This window comes from Lepus europaeus, chromosome 12 (assembly GCF_033115175.1).
Source record: "Lepus europaeus isolate LE1 chromosome 12, mLepTim1.pri, whole genome shotgun sequence".
Lineage (NCBI taxonomy): Eukaryota > Metazoa > Chordata > Mammalia > Lagomorpha > Leporidae > Lepus > Lepus europaeus.
This window is the reverse complement of record NC_084838.1, coordinates 30,907,506-30,925,632: the sequence shown is the minus strand read 5'-3', so window position 1 is coordinate 30,925,632 and position 18,127 is coordinate 30,907,506. Positions and strand designations below refer to the sequence as shown.

Here is an 18,127-nt window from a genome sequence, read left to right as displayed (position 1 = left end):
AGGATCATATGGTAATTCTATAATTAATTTTTTTAAATAATCATCATATTCGGGGTGGGGCTTTGGTTAATGGGCTAAGCTTCTGTCTGCAGCACAGGCATCCAATATGGGCACCTGTTCATGTCCCCACTGTCCTTCCAATCCAGCTCTCTGGTGTAACCTGAGAAAGCAGTAGAAGATAGCCTCAGTGTTTGGGCCTTTGCACCCATGTAGGAGACCCAAAAGAAGCTCCTCTTTCTTGGCTTCAGATCAGCCTAGCTCTTCCTGTTGTGGCCATTTGGGGAGTGGTCAGCGAATGGATAACATTTCTCTCTGTCTCTCCCTCTCTTTGTAATTCTAACTCTCAAATAAATAAATAAAATCTTTAAAATAAAGAATTATCATAGTGTTTTTCATAAAGGATGTAGTAATTTATAGTCTACCAACAGTGTGCAATACTCTATTTTATTTTTTCATATCCTTGGCAGTCTTTATTATCATTTGTCTTTTTTGTAATAGCCATTTTAACTGGAATTTCATTGTGGTTTTGATTTGCATTTCTGTGATGATTACCACGATGAGTTTTTTTTTTTTTTTTTCATGCACATGTTGGCCATTTGTATGCCTTCCTTTGAAAAATGTCTACTCAGATTTACTGAACATTTTCAAATTAATTTTCACTCTTGTTCTATTGAGTTTAATTTCTTAAATACTTCAATAATCTGGTTATTAGTCCCTAGTCAGATGTGCAGTTTGCAAGTATTTTCTACCTTTCAGTGGATTAGTTTTTCATTCTGTTTTTTTTTCCCTTCCAGATACAGAATCTTTACCATGTGATGACATCATATATATATATATATATATATATATATATATATATATATATATGACTTGTTTACTGTACTTTGGTGGTCTAATTAAAAACCCCATCCACTCTCAAGTCCTGAAGTATTTCCCCTATAATTTACTCTAATAGTTTTGATTTGAGCACATATAGTATTGATTTTTTCATGCTCTTCTCTTATATAAAGCCAAGCATTATAAGTATACACATGTATAAAGTACATAAAGTGATAAAAATTTATTCAAAGGCGAGAAAATTAACACACATGCATGCATTGGTGTGGACTGCCCATGGGAAGAAATTCTGTCATGAGAGGGCAGTGGACCAGAGGATTTCTCAAAGGGAGAAAGACATAGAGGCGGCACTTGTCCAACCATGGTCCCCAGCAAGAGAGGGAGAGAGAGAACTTCTCCTCGATACTGATAGGGGATGCTAATTCTGTAGGCATAAAGCCAACTGGGAACTTCATGGTATCTCCACATGGAGTTTAATATCCACATTTTCATGGCATTCCCTATATGTCTTGGATGGAGCAGGTACATACTGGAAAAGGGGAAATTCTGACTGACATGTATAAGGATAGAACAACATATGAGGATTTGTAATGACTTCCAGCTCATGTAGACTTAAATAGTGACTTAGTTACACCACATCAGTTTCATAGTTTCAGGTATTCCATTTGGGTCTTTAATTTTGAGTTGATATTCATTTGTGAGAGACAGCAACCTAACTTCATTATTCTGTATTGTACAAATCCAATTTTCCCAGTAAAGCTATTCTTTCCCAGTGCATGTTCTTAACCCTTTTGTTGAATTGGCTATAAATGGATGGGTTTACATTTTAGGATCTCTAAGTGGTGAGTTTTCTATCGTCTGTTATTTTCTTTTTACTTCTCACCATTTATTTGTTTCAGTCTGAAGAACTCCTTTTAGTAGATGCTGGTGTATCTCTCTGGTGATGATACATTCTCTGTTCTAATATTCCTGAAGAGATGAATTAAAGGTGATTCTGTTAACTCAGTAAAAGAGGAGGGGTGGTAAAATGGTCTCAGTCATAGAGATTATTTGAGTGGTGGTGAAAAAGAATGTTGATCAAAATATAGACAGTAAAGAACATTCTAATGAGGTCAGATCTCCTGGGGAAACGAAATGCATCATAATGGAAAATGGAGGGTAGAACATCTTGATTATTAAATAGCATAGACCTTGGCTGAATTGTATTCATGTGCAAATGCTTTGTGGAAGGTAGCATTTACAAGTGATGAACCATGATAGTCAGCAGAAGAAATGCATAGGCAAAGTGTTTAAAATGTTGCATGGTTTATCTTAACTGCTTGTAGCAAACTACGAAAAGAAAAAAAAAATAAATTGAAGATTCAATTTATAATTAAAAGGGAAGCAGAAGTTTAAGTTTAATTTTAGGATGTGGAAAATTTTCATCTGGGTTAGACTGTGAACGATAAAAAAAGCATGTTTGGGAATAAATCAAGAGTTGTAAATTTTTAAAAAAGAGAAGAATATGCTTAGAATAAAGACAGATATTTATCTAGGAAATGGGAGAATAACTCTAATGATATTTTCTACGTCTTTCAAATTCCCAGTCTATTCACAAAGCCAAAGGGCTAGGGCATCAGGGCAGAATGTTTTCAAGGAAGGAGAACTCAGACCCACAGTATCCCAGAGCTCAATCTCCTAGGAAATGAAATTTCAAGTGCTTGGATGAAGATTCCAAAATAATACATTTTCTCTAATTTTGGAAGTCGATATCAATATGGAATAGAAAAGATGGTGCAGATGTCACATAATTTGATAGATCTTTATAAATATTGCTTCAATGAATTATACCTTGTAAATAACAATATGCCTTTCTTTCCCCATGTTATGATCATTGTCATGACTCCCTTACTTTGTGTTGCTAATATCGTTATTTTCAAAAAGGAAATAGTGTATGTGTGTATTGTCTACATTTGAGGTGAATGTGGCAAAATGTTAAGAAAAACTTATTAGGGCCGGCGCCGCGGCTCAATAGGCTAATCCTCCGCCTAGCGGCGCCGGCACACCAGGTTCTAGTCCCGGTCGGGGCACCGGATTCTGTCCCAGTTGCCCCTCTTCCAGGCCAGCTCTCTGCTGTGGCCAGGGAGTGCAGTGGAGGATGGCCCAAGTACTTGGGCCCTGCACCCCATGGGAGACCAGGAGAAGCACCTGGCTCCTGCCATCGGATTGGCGCGGTGCGCCGGCCGCAGCGCGCCAGCCGCGGTGGCCATTGGAGGGTGAACCAACGGCAAAGGAAGACCTTTCTCTCTGTCCCTCTCTCTCTCACTATCCACTCTGCCTGTCAAAAATACAAAAAAAAGAAAAAAAAGAAAAAAAGAAAAAAAAACTTATTAAATTTTAAAACTAAAAAAAGTTTTTAATAAAAAAATCAAAATAGCTGTTAAAGGAAACTCGATGAAATTCAGACAATCCAAGATTCTGATAGATTTGATGGACAGATGGAAGCAAAATCAATCAGAAATCCTTCAGCTGAAAAGTACACTAAGTAAAATTACAAATGTAATAGAAAGCATCAATAGAAAAATGAATCAAACAGAAGAAACAGCCGGCGCCGCGGCTCACTAGGCTAATCCTCCACCCTGCGGCGCCGGCACACCGGGTTCTAGTCCTGGTCGGGGCACCGATCCTGTCCCAGTTGCCCCTCTTCCAAGGCCAGCTCCCTGCTGTGGCCAGGGAGTACAGTGGAGGATGGCCCAAGTCCTTGGGCCCTGCACCCCATGGGAGACCAGGAGAAGCACCTGGCTCCTGCCATTGGATCAGCGCGGTGCGCCGGCCGCAACGTGCCTACCATAGTGGCCATTGGAGGGTGAACCAACGGCAAAAGGAAGACCTTTCTCTCTGTCTCTCTCTCACTGTCCACTCTGCCTGTCAAAAAAAAAAAAAAAAAAAAAAAACAACAACAACAACAGAAAAAACAACCAGTGAGCTCAAAGACAGCATATCAAAAATACACAGATGGAGGAAAAATACAGAAAAAAAAAAAAAGAAGGAATGAAGAGGAATGAAGAAAGCTTATGGGAAATATGGGACAGCATGAAATGAAAAATATTCAAGTTGTTGGGATTCAAGAAGAACTTGAATATGCCAAATAGATAGAATGTATATTCTAAGATACAATGACATCAAACTTCCCACACCTAGTTAAAGATATCTATCCATGTACAAGATGGTCCAAGGTCATCAGTGAGATAACCAACCAATTCTACCCCAAGACATATTATAGTCAAGCTCTCCAAGGATAAAGAGAAGATCCTCAAATCTTGCAAGAGAAAAGAAGCAAATAACACATAAATGTTTCTCAATTCATCTGACTGTAGACATCTCAGAAGAAACCTTACTGGCCAAGAGGGAGTATGAGACTTACACAGTACTGAGGGGAAATTCACTTACAATTACAAATATAGACTGAAAGTGAAATAATGGAATAAGATCTTAGAAGCAAATGGTATGCAAAGAAATTGAGAATAGCTGCATTTTTCCCAGATAAAATAGACTTTAAATTTCAAACAGTAAATAGAGAACAGCAAGATCATTATAGAGTGATAAAGTCTCAATACAGCAAGAGGAAATAGCTGTTTTAAATATGTGTGGTCCAACGTTGGATCACCCAAATACGTAAAGCAAATTTTAACAGACTTGAAGGGAGAGATAGCCCCCTAACCAATAATAGTAGAGGAACTTAATTTTGACTTTCAGAAATGAATAGATCATCTAGACAGAAAGTCAGCAAAAAAAACAGCAGGATTAAATTTCATTCTAGATCAATTGAACCTAACAGACTTCAACAAAATTTTCCATCCAACAGTTGCAGAAAACACATTACACTCAAAAGTACATGGAATGCTTTTCAGGATAGATCACATAGTAGGTCACAAAAGTTAAGTAAAAGAATATAAAATATATTGATTTTCTTTTTATACCACAATGTAATAGATAGAAATCAATAATATTAAAAAACTTTGCAAACTACACAATTATGTAGATGTTAAACTTACTCCTGAACAATCATTGAATCAAGGAAGAAATCAAAGAAGAAATTAGACAATTTCTCGAGATGAATGAAAGTCAATTGAATACAGCACAAACAGAACTAAAGGAGAATTTTGTATTAATCAATGACAACATCAGAAAATCCCAGAAAGCCTTCAAACAACTTATCACTGCACCTTAAGGAATAAGAAATAAAAAGTATCCAATTTGAAAGGAAGAAGTCAGATTATCACTGTTTGTTGATGACATGGTCCTATATGTAGAAAACCTGATAGACTCCATCAAAAAATTTTTTCAGAATTAAGAAACAATTTCAGCAAATTTTCAGGATATTAAGTCAATATTTAAAATCTACAGCATTGCTACACTAAGAGTGAATCATTTGAAAAAGAAATCAAGAAACTTATTCCATTCCTTGTAACTACAAAAAATCTTCCATGTCCATGGATTGGAAGAATAAACATCACAATGTCCATTCTACAGAAAGCAATTTACAGATTCAATGCAACTCTAACAAAAATATCGAGGACATTTTCCTCAGATCTAGAAAAAGTGATGCTGAAATTTATATGGAAACACAGGAGACTCTGAAGAACTAAAGCAATCTTATACAACAAAAACAAAACCAGAGGCATCACAATATCAGATTTCAAGACATACTACAGGGCAGTTATACTCAAAACTGCTTGATAATAGCACAACACCAGATGGGTAGACAAATGGAACAGATTAGAAACTCCAGAAATCAACCCACGCCTCTACAACCAACTTATCTTTGAGATGGGAGCTAAAATCAATCCCTGGACCACAGTCTCTTCAACAAATACTGTGGGGAAAACTGGATCTCTATATGCAAAAGTATGAAGCAAGACCCCTACTTCACACCTTACACAAAAATCCATTCAAAATGGATTGTAGACCTAAATCTATAAGCTGATATCATCAAATTATTAGAGAACATTGGGAAAACCCTGCAAGTCATTGGCATATATTCTATAAGGTCTTAATAGATAATATACATTTAATTACAAATTATAATGAGTCTTTACATATAAAAACTATATAAATGATAAGACAAGTATTTTATTAAAATAAGTTCAGTTTTTAAAATTTAGTTAGCAGTATGAGGGAATTTTGCCAGTGATAAAGGGGAAATAAAAGTTAGCCTCAAAATTTCAGACAGCATAACACACAAACATGCTCTTTTTGTTTTTTTCCCTTTAACTCCCAGAGTTCCCTTCCCTTTTATGATGTCACTTCTCAACATCACTAATTGGAATTTATAGTACTTAAGTCTTGGCAACTCTTAGGTGGGGGAAATGTCTGTACCAAGATTGTAAGTCTTCTTGTCAATTATTTTTTGTTTCAAACTTAATGAAATATTCTAGGTAGCCTGATGTTTGTTCTCTTTGTCGTGAAGACATGATTTTTTATTTTTGTTACTCTTTATTATTATGTCATTCCTAAGCAAAAGTGAATGTATTTGGGCAAACATGCATTCTCAAGCAATATCATACGTTGTTTTGATCTAATACTTAGCTAATCCATACACTTCAGAAAAATAGATACAAGGTTTTAGATGAGTCTTCTTAAATGTCAGTATTGTTTCACTTCTTATCAGATTGTATTTTGGGGAATATAAAACAAAATTGTTCATCATTCTTTATTTGGGTAGGAAACAATCGAGTCTCTCATCTCCCCAGGGACCATTTGCAAGAACACCAACCAAAAGCTAATTATACCCCTTCCAGAAATACTGAGATGCAAAAGTACTTTCTACTGTAAATTATCAAAACATAGAAGTTATATACTAGTGGTTTATTTATGCTTAGTGTGTGAAATATTAAGCCTTTTTACTGTAATGTAAATTTAAAATGTTATCTCAAAAACCAAAAAAAAAAAAAAAAAAAGGGAGAGAGGAAAGAAAGTGGGAAGAAAAGGAGAAGTGAGGAAGGAAGAGAATATCATTATGTTCTCAGAAGTGAACCTAAAAAACATATTATATCTGTTAAAAACTAATTTAAAATTAAAACTAAACATTTTTAAAGAGAAAAATTTTTCAGTAAGTCAATCTTTTTATGGATGGCATGGAACAAAGGTAAACGGACGTAATTTTGAGACATAACCGTAATTGTGACTGGGTTATATTCTTAGACTACTCTTAAAGTGAAGGTGAAACATATATCCTGAAAATAAGTGGTTGGCATTGTTGCACAACTGGTCTAGCCACTGCCTGATATACAGGCATTCTACTATATCAGAGCACCAGTTCATGCTACTGCTGCTTCTCTTCAGATCGAGATCCTCACTAACGCACAAGAGGAAGGCTGCAGATGATGGTCCAAGTACTTGGGCATCTGCCACCCATGTGGAAGACCTAGACGGAGTTCTGGGCTCCTGGCTTTTGCCTGGCCCAACTACAGCTGTTGTGGCCATTTGAGGAATGAAGCAGTGGATGAACAATCTCTCACTCAATCTCTCTGTCAACTCTGCCTTTAACATAAAATAAATCTTTAAAATATAAAAAAATAACTTTCCCACAGACACAGGTATCTAGTTTACTCTAAAAAATCATTTTTAAAACAGATTTATTTATTATTTGAAAGGCAGAGCTAAGAGAAAGGGACACACACACACACACACAGATTGGGGGACAGGGGAGAGATCTTTCATCATCTGGTTCATTCCCCAAATGTCTGCAATGGCTCCGGCCGGGCAGAGCCAAAACTAGAAGCCAGTAGCTTTATCCAGTACTCCATGTGGGTGCAAGGGCCAAGCACTAAAGCCATTTTCCACTGCCTTCCCAGGTACATTACTTGGGGAATGGCTCTGAAGTGGAGCAACCAGGAAATGAAACTTCACCCACATGTGATGCTTGCATTACAGGTGGTGGCTTAACTGTCTGTGCCACAATGCTGGTACCTTTATTATTTGTTTAAAGGGCAGTTTTCAGTAAAGGTTTGTCTGTATTTGTCACAATCAAAGTCTCAGAGACTTGATTACTATTACACAGTAATCTGTGTACTGGCATCAAAAACGGCAGAATTATACTACATCTTAACTTGTGATATTTAAACACCATAAACATCAATAGCATTATTGAGCTTATGAACATTTCATGGCATTCTGAAGAAAAATGGTTAAAAATACATTTTTGATCTTTTGATTATTTCTATGTTGTGTTATTGTAGAGGATTCCCCAAATTCTCTACTTACTGTAGAAGGAAAGTGTGATAGAATTAACAATCAATTGGCCTCTCCATAAGCCAATGAAGCACACACAAAAATCTTTAGCAACAAATTATTGTATTTCCTTGGATTGAAGTGACGATTCCTCTTTTTATTTATTTATTTGAAAGGCAGTGTGACAGAGATTGAGGGTGGAAAAGAGAGAAAGAGTGAAAGATTTTTCCATCCTTTGGTTCGCTGCCCAAATGAACTCAACAACCAGGTATAGGCCAAGCTGAAGTCAAGTGCCAGGAACTCCATCCATCCTGGTTTCCCTCATGAGAAGCAGGGACACAAGTTTTCGGGCCATCTTCCAGGTTCATTAGCTGGAAGCTGGATTGGAAGCAGAGCAGCTGAGATTCCAACCTGTGTCCTGATAGGGGAAGCCAGCATCACAAGTGGTGGCCTTAGCACTGGGCTACAAAGCTGGCTCCACGTGGAAACTCTTAATTCCTTCAATACAGAGAATCTAAACAGTAGAACATAATTTTCGATTCTGTTTGTCATTTATTTTAATTCTTCTGAGAATGTCTCAGGCATTGTTTTATACATAATGTTTCTATGAATGTAGCTTGTAGCTGAAAAAGAAACTTTTCCTCCTTGATCTTAGTTTACCCTCTTCCCAATTTATTTGTCCTTAATAACTTGGCTCCATCCAAACCTCAATACTCCACAAAATATTTTCATCTTTTGCCTTAAATTCCAATTGATACTGTACTAGTCAACTCAGTTCTTCCATTTCTTAAGATTTACTCTGTCTGTCTGTCTATCTATCTATCTGGAAGTCAGAATGAGAGAGAGAGAGACAGAGAGAGAGAGAGAGAGAGAGAGAGAGAGAGAGAGAGAAATCATCCATCTATTGGTTCACTTCTTCAGTAGCCACAAATAAACTTAGACAGGGGCTTCATATAGATCTCCTGCATGGGTGGCAGGGGTCCAAAAACTTGGGACATTTTCCACTGCTTTTCCCAGGCCATTGCCAGGAAACTGGAATGGAAATAAGGTAGCCAGGATACAAACCGGCGCCAATATCGAATGCCACCGAAATAGTGGTGGCTTTATCTGCTATGCCACAAGACAGGTCCCCAGTTTTTCCATTTCTAATGTTGGATTGGAATAAGAGAATTTTTTTTAGTCCTTTGAAATTTAAAAATTCTAAATAATATAAGGTGAATAGTAAAACTGAATTTGAATTCTTTAAATTTTAAATACATCATTCTATCAAATAGTTAAAGCTAAAAATGTGTTATTTTAGGACTGAGGTATTTTGTCATTTCATTTTAGATCTAATCATCTTATTTGGGGACACTGTGAAATCCACAGAGGGCCCTCATGCTTCTGTTGTTTATCTGAACACCATAGTTTCCTATGCCTCATTTAATAAATTCACAGAAAAAAGTCATTTATGGGTTATACGAATTAACTCTTACATTTTCCTCTGAATTTGTGAATGCTGAATTATTTTCCACTTTGTATATTTGATTGCTGCCATAATAGGATTGTATTTTACTGAAAAGAAACAGAAAAAATCATCTGGATATAGCAATCCTGCCCATTCCCTAAAAAATGGAAGTGAGAGTTTGCCTCAAAAATTTGGTATCAAACAGAGCACCTAAAATCTGAACACTTAAACTTCCAATATAATCTCATATCTGCTATACATTTTACATTTTTGTCCCCCTAAGAAATAGAATCCACCCTTAACATACTGGTCTAGGTGTTCACCTTAATCTGAATAAGAGCTCATCAACCTTGATATGCATGAGGGTTTGTCAGCCTTGTCACTAATACTGACATTTGAGGCTCAATAATTCTTTGTTGGAGTAGGAAGTGGAAGGGCTTGGGAGAGGAAGGTTGACAGCATCATGCAGATTGTAGTATGTTTAGCAGCTTCCCTGGTCTTTAGTTGCTAATTACCAATGTCATTGTACTTGGCCTGTTCAGTGTGCATATATACCCACACATGCACATGATACAGATAATCAAAAGGCCTTCAGTTGCAAAATGCCCCTAGACAAGGAATTCAGAATTAATCCATGCTAAGAAATACTGATCCAGAAAAAATGTTAGAAAATTTTAACTCATGTAGAGTCATTCCTCAGCAAGACAAAAACAAAACAAAACAAACAAACAAACAAACAAACAAACAAAAACAGGGATAGTTGACTTTTGTCTTTATACAACGATCTCTAGAAAATACAATAAAGGTGATTTAGTCATTGAAATTTCTATGGTATTATTTTTCTTACAGCTGACTTGGAATTTTAAAAGCTTGAAATGCTGGCAGGATACCTGGGTTTTTTCACAGAGACAGAAAATCTGTGGACAATTCACAGGAACTAGGGAAGATAACACATTGTTGAAATCCATTGAGTTTATAATTTATTCAACATTTTGAATACATAAGCAGAGATAGTGAATGATAAGTAAAGGCAGTTATGTTTTCTATTGAAATTAGAAATATTTCATCCTAAAAGAGAAAAATATAAAATAGGTTAAATATTCCTTCAAAAATTTTTCTGGTGGTAATATAGGAGTAGATGTTTTTCTTTTTTCTTTTTTTTTTTTTTTGGACAGGTAGAGTAGATAGTGAGAGAGAGAGACAGAGAGAAAGGTCTTCCTTTTTGCCGTTGGTTCACCCTCCAATGGCTGCTGCAGCCGGCGCATCGTGCCAATCCGAAGCCAGGAGCCAGGCGCTTCTCCTGGTCTCCCATGCGGGTGCAGGGCCCGAGCACTTGGGCCATCCTCCACTGCCTTCCCGGGCCATAGCAGAGAGCTGGCCTGGAAGAGGGGCAACCAGGATAGAATCCGGCCCAACCAGGACTAGAACCCGGTGTGCCGGCGCCGCAGGGCGGAGGATTAGCCTGTTAAGCCACGGCGCCGGAGGAGTAGATGTTTTTCTTAAATAAACCAAGGTATTCATGTCTCCTCCATTGAGAACTCTCTTTTATTTAAGGAAACCTAAATCTAGTTTCTCTTTCTAGAGTTGCAACAGCATTACATTTCATGTTGCTGACAATGCAAAACCTTTGCTTCAGAAAACTCAGAAACTGAGAACGATTTTGAAATGATTGGGTGGACGGGTCTGAAATGAAGACAGATTCGTGGTGTTACATTCCACTTCTTATTAGTTAATATGGGATATAAACTATTGCATTTCCTTACCTATGTCCAGAGAACTTAAAGCAAGCACTAGTCACAGTGGGAAAAAAACCTTTTTTTTTTTTATTTGTTACAATTTCTTTTTCTTGTAAAAGTTAATGATTAAATTAGATCTTTGTCTTGTCAGATTTAATTTATAATAGAAATTCATTTACATTCATATGAAGATATTTGTTCAAAATTTAAAAAAATCAAGAGATACACTAACGATTTGCTGTTTTGTATAAGACAGTTTGTAAATTTTTTATAAGAAAAGGAAAAAATTAGAATCCGAATATATGATAATCCAGAGAATTTGGATTATTATTATTATTTCCAGGGAGGAAAAGGTAGAAATGCTTTCATCAGCAGAGTCAGATTTGGGGGAAAAGATGAAAAATTCTATCTAGTCTAAAAGGTGAACTGATTTAATTGCTTAAGACATAAAATTTGCACAGTGAATGGGGGCTAGGGTATTTAGTTCTCTGCTACTTGGAGTTCTTATAAACTATTCTCAGCAAAACAGCAAACAACCAACGTTTATTTCACTGTTACTACCTGAAACTTAACCAACCATAACAAACATATAGATATATGACCACAACGGAAGTTTGTGTTGTGCCATATTGCTGACAGTTCACTCTGCCTCTCCTAACAAATGGCTCTTCAATTACAATCCTATAATGACAGTTCTGCCAATTCTTAAATCCTTATAAAGAAATACTATAGTATTTCTTTTATATCCCTGTATTTTTCTTTCATTTTAATGGTTCTGACTCATTCATACTACTACTTTATGCGTTTTAGTAATTCATTCCTTGTAGTATTCCATTACATGGTTATATCACACTTAGTTTATCCATTTTCCTGTTGATGAGCTCTTGGGTTTATCTTAGTTTTGGGGTTACGAGTAATGTTGCTATAAACATTTAAGTCCATTGACCTCTCTTTTGGTGGAAATACATATGTATTTTGCTTTGTTCCTTTTTGTCTTTAATTTCTCTAAGTAAAATTTTTAGTTTTCTTTTTTCTATATTTTTATTGAAAATTATAATATTTTATTGAATTAGCATCTGCCATTGTTTCTGATATATAAAAGCTAATTCATACTCATAATTAGAACTTGTATCAGAAATAATATTACATTCATTAGGTGACCCTAAAAATTCTTTTTTGTTGATTTACTGAATATTCTAATCATTTTATCTTGAATAAAAATAATTTTACTTCTTCTTTTTACTTTTTGATGTTACTGCCTCATGCAATAAAATGGAGAGTATGGAATACAACATTGAACAGAAATGGTAGAGAAGAATATGTTTGCATGATTCTGATTTATACTGGAAATAGTCAATATTCCACTATTAAGTCTGATTTAACAATAGTATTGTCTAGACATTTTATCGATGTCAGGAATATGTTTTCTGTGTCTAGTTATCTCAGAAAGTTTCAGTTATAAATAAGTCTTAAAAACTGTCCTGCATATACTAAGATGGTCAGATGGCTATAATTTTTCATGTGGAGTGGCTATATTTGTTGATTTTATATTGAAGCAACCTTGCAGTCTGGAAAGTGGTATGAAATATTGGCCATTTTTATATATTTAAGTAAGATGTATTAAATTTTAAGGAATTAATTGTCCATTCATGTAGGGATGCCTTTAATATTCATTTATGGTAATGACCTTATAAGATTGTTGCTATTTACATTGGTCACAAAATGATTTGGACTAGCTGTCCCTCTCCTTTTATCATGAAATTTTTCAACTATTTTTTTATTTTTTATTTTTTTAATTTATTTGACAGATAGAGTTAGACAGTGAGGGAGAGAGACAGAGAGAAAGGTCTTCGCTCCATTGGTTCACCTCCCAAATAGCCACTACGGCTGGAGCTATGCCGATCCGAAGCCAGGAGCCAGGTACCTCTTCCTAGTCTCCCACGCGGGTGCAGGTGCCCAAGCACTTGGGCCATCGTCCACTGCCCTCCCAGGCCACAGCAGAGAGCTGGACTGGAAGACGAGCAGCTGGGGCTAGAACCCGGCACCCAAATGGGATGCCAGCGCGGCAGGCAGAGGATTAACCAAATGAGCCACAGCGTTGGCCCCGTAAATTTTCAACTATTAATGTAAAGAGTTAGAGCACTGATTTTAAACTTTTTAAACTTTTTTGTTATATAATCAATTAAAGTTATATATTATCTCCTACCATTCAACTTATTTGATAATTTGTGATATATTATGCTATTTTCCAGTTTATGTTTTTTTTTATTTTTTTTATTAAACTTTTATTTAATGAATATAAATTTCCAAAGTATAGCTTATGGGTTACAATGGCTTCCCCCTCCCAAAACTTTCCTCCCACCCACAACCCTCCCCCCTCCCGCTCCCTCTCCCCTTCCTATCACATCATGATTCATTTTCAATTCTCTTTGTATACAAAAGATCAGTTTAGTATATATTAGGTAACGGTTTCAACAGTTTGCCCCCCATATAGTAACACAAAGTGAAAAGAAAAGAAAAAAAAATACTGTTGGAGTACTAGTTATAGCATTAAATAAGGGTGTACAGCACATTAAAGACAGAGATCCTGCATAATATATATATTTTTAAATTAATTAATTTTCTATGCCATTTCCAATTTAACACCAGGTTTTTTTTTTTCATTTCCAATTATCTTTATATACAGAAGATCGATTCAGTATGTAATTAGTAAAGATCTCATCAGTTTGTACCCACGCAGAAACACAAAGTGTAAAAATACTGTTTCAGTACTAGTTATAGCATCACTGCACATTAGACAATAAACTGAAAAGTGATCCCTGCTAAAATTAAGAGTGGAAAAAGAGAGGGAGGAGATGCACAGTTTGGGACATGCACAATCAGTCTTGCCCCAAATGAAGGAGTTAGAAATGTGCCAGGGGATTCCAATACAATCCCATCAAGGTGGCATGTACCAATGCCACCTTGCTAGTCCAAGGGATCAATTTCAGTTCACATTCGATGGCTTAGACAGGTCTAAAAATCAAAGGGATCACACAAACAAGACAAGTGTCTGCTAATACTAACTGATAGAATCAAAAAAGGAGAGAAAGATCCAACATGGGAAGGGGGATACACAGCAGACTCATAGAATGGCAGATGTCCTAAACAACACTCCGGCCTCAGAATCAGCCCTTAAGGCATTCGGATCTGCCTGAAGAGCCCATGAGAGTATTGTAGGCATGGAAAGCCAAGATACCACGGAAAAGAAAACAAGAAGAAGACCTAAATGAAAGATCTCTGTGAGTGAGATCCCAGTGGAAAGAACGGGGCCATCAAAGAAGGAGGTACCTTTCTCTGAAGGGAGGAGAGAACTTCCACTTTGACTGTGACCCTATCGGAACAATATCAAAGTCAGCGAACTCTAAAGGCTTCCATAGCCCTGGCAACTCATGACTAGAGCCTAGGGAGATTACTGACGCCATGAACAGGAGTGTCAAATTGTTAAGTCAGCAACAGGAGTCACTGTGTACTTACATCCCCTGTGGGATCTGTCCTTAATGTATTGTCTAATGTGCAGTTTATGTTTTTATAAGTTTGCATTGTGATTTCTGTTTGAGGATTGCCTCTTTGGAGGAAGCTGCTTTTTAAAAATATTTATGTAGAAAATTTATTACTGATTTCTAATTCAATTCGTGGATGATCAAGAATATGCTGTATAGGGGCTGGTGTTGTGGAGCAGCAAATTAAGCTAACACTTGTGATCCAACCTCCCAGCATCAACTCAAGTCCTGGCTTGCAATCCAGCTCTTTGTCGATTTGCCTGGGAAGGCAGTAGAACATGGCCCCTGCCACCCATGTGAGAGACCAGAATGGAGTTCCTGGCTCCTGACATCAGTCTGGCACAGACTTATATATTGAAACAATTTGGGGAGTGAACCAGCAGAAGGAAAATCTCTCTCTCCATCATTTCATCTCTCTCTGTCACCCAGCCTTTCAAATAAATTAATAAATGTTTTTTTAAAAGTTTATGCCTTGGAAGGTAATGGATAATGCCCAGTCAACCATTTTGAAAATATCAAGTTTAATAGCATTGTGTAATGAATTTCATATATTTTCTCTTCCAGAACATTTGGAATAGAATAATCCATAATGATAGCTGGGCATCAAAATTTCCTCAGTAGTATATGTATGTACTTTACTTGGATCCAAGTTTAGAGATTCAGGTTGAGCAAGATGAGTAAATTTGTTGTATGTAGTCATTTAAGAAAACCCTTGCTACATAACTTACTGGTGAATTTATTCTATATTTTACTCAAATCAAATTTTATGGAGTTACAATAATGTTCCAAGTTGCATGTTGACAATTTCATTCTTTAATCATGTATCAAAATTCTATATTTTATGTACTGAATTATTAATTTTGTGAACTCTCAAAATAGTAAAACATTACTTAAGTATGTTTTGTGTGTATGTATTTGAAAGTTTCAAATTAATTCATAATCAACAGAGTCTATGTCTATGGAACAATATAGAATAATAATTCTCTAACAGATTTTACTATTGATTTCCACTACACATTTTAAGAAGATCATAAAACTACATACCATGGGAGTAAGCATGTTCATATAATAAAATGAGAACTTATGAATGGAAAATAACTTATAACACAATTCCATCTCTCAGATTTTCCTTCAAATAAAAAAAAATGACATTCCACATCAATACTTACAATGCACAGACACATACACACTCAAAGGTACCTGGGTATGCCATTTAAAGATTAGGCTTGGTGACGTTTTTAGAATATATTGAAAACCTACTTTATTTACCATAGTATTTGTAAAGTGATATTTTGATTTAATGTCATTTTCAGGAGAGCTTGGAGCATGAATTGGAAAACATAACTAAGATATGTTTTTGTATGTTAAACATTACATTGCTAGGTTTATTACATTAAATCTATTTATTACATTATTTTAGGTTTTCATATTAAAATGTGAAAAGTGGCCAATGGAGATAGAAATACATATGTAGAAATATTAAGACATGCATTTCTGATAAGGCAAATTGGTTACATAGAGTTTTTGATGGTGAGTACTTATGTATAATGATTACTACATAGCTTCATTTTGTATAAGTTGACTAAAACATCTCCCTTTTATTTTATAGCCAAAAAATAAACTTTGGAACATATGATAATTATATTCCAGGTAAGAAAAACTTTGATATTTATAATAAAATTTACATGATTAATTTTATGGACAAGTGATTATGATTCTCCATACAGAGTGTAAAGCAAAAAAAAAAACCTGCCATGAAATATAATTAATAATCAACATTTATTCTCCAAGGAATCATCTCAGGGGCTCAGTGGACATCTTATAAATATATTTCATTTTTTTAATGAAAGAAATATTAAGCAAATATGTTCAACCTTATAAAAATAAATACAATAACATTTTAGTAATCACAATATTAGATAATGTTTTTTTAAGATTTATTTATGTATTTGAAAGGCAGAGTTATAGAGAGGCGGGGGGGAGAGAGAGAGAAAGAGAGAGAGAGAGAGAGAGAGTATTCCATCCATTGGTTCATTCCCCAAATGGCCACAATTGCTGGAGCTGGGCTGATCCAAAGCCAGGAGCCTGGAGCTTCTACCAGGTCTCAGACACGGGTACAGGGGCCCAAGGACTTGGGCCATCTTCTACTGCCTTCTCAGGCCATTAGCAGAGAATTGGATCAGAAGTGGAGCAGCCAGGACTTGAACTGGCACCTATATGGATGCTGGAACTGCAGGCAGCAGCTTTACCCAATGCCACAGTACCGGCCCCAGAATTATATAATCTTATAGTTGAAAATCAACATAGAAATTAGATAAATAACTTCTCACTAATGTCAGGAATCTCTTCTACTACATTCCTGATAGACTGTTTCCATCTTATAACTGGCCAAAAATCTCATTACTGGATGAGGGAAATGTACAAATGTACTTAATTTTGAAAGACTTCCAAAATTAGGTGTTTTCCCACTTAGATAGAGCTTAAAAATGACTTTCATTCTCTTTTCCCCAGTTATTCTGATACTGTTTCTAGGGAACTCACAGGAAAAGTTCTGTTTTCTCTTACATAAACTGGCACTGCAAATGTTCAAATACAGTGATGAGATATCTCACTGTCCTCATGGTAACTTAAATATCCTCTATCATTTCTGTTATAATTTCTGAGTAACTTGTCTATCTTCTTTAAATATGTCACATATAATAATGCAGTTGTTGAATATATTGCACTTACTCTTGTAACTTGGAAAATGACTACTGACAAGGACTGTGGGGTGTTGATTTAAAGCTTTAGTACTCCGATTTATTACCAAGAAACTGAGTATTTTATGTTAGACATTGGACTAAGTACATTGGGGTTACAGAAGTATTAATGCATTTTCTTCTCTCAATAGAAGGAAAGACTCACAATATCACAAATATAAAGATTTAAAATGAAGTGGTAATACTGTTTCTTTCCATTTATTTCATAACATATAGTTATGTGTAAAACTGGTTAAGATAGAAAAATCAACATTTTTCTCATATTGATAATAGAATTTCAAATATTACTAAATGAATAAAGCCATAATTTTAATAATTTGTTTATTTACATGATATGTATTGTACTGTAACTCATTTCTGATGCATTTCTAACTTCCCCAAATTATATATTTTATGTTTTTTATTTTAGTCAGTGAATTAAGCAAAAAATCATGGAATCAGCAACACTTCTCCCTGGCATTTCCCAAACCACAGCGACCAGGAACAAAAAGAAGATCAAAACCTTCCCAACTACGAGACAACACAGCTCCTGTTAGTATTTAAAAAATTATATAATTATTAGTAATAAGAAATTACTTGTTAGAGATTAGATTA

General features: G+C 35.6%; 1 protein-coding gene across 1 annotated transcript in view; it reads left to right on the top strand.

The window, feature by feature from the left end:
- The window catches only part of CYLC2 (cylicin 2), a 44,245-nt gene that overhangs the window by 23,191 nt on the left and 2,927 nt on the right, over positions 1-18,127 (top strand). Inside the window, exons 2-4 of the mRNA XM_062206722.1 lie at positions 6,542-6,635; positions 16,384-16,424; positions 17,943-18,064. Of these exons, the coding sequence (XP_062062706.1) occupies positions 6,542-6,635; positions 16,384-16,424; positions 17,943-18,064 (257 nt within the window). The remainder of the gene's footprint in view (positions 1-6,541; positions 6,636-16,383; positions 16,425-17,942; positions 18,065-18,127) is intronic.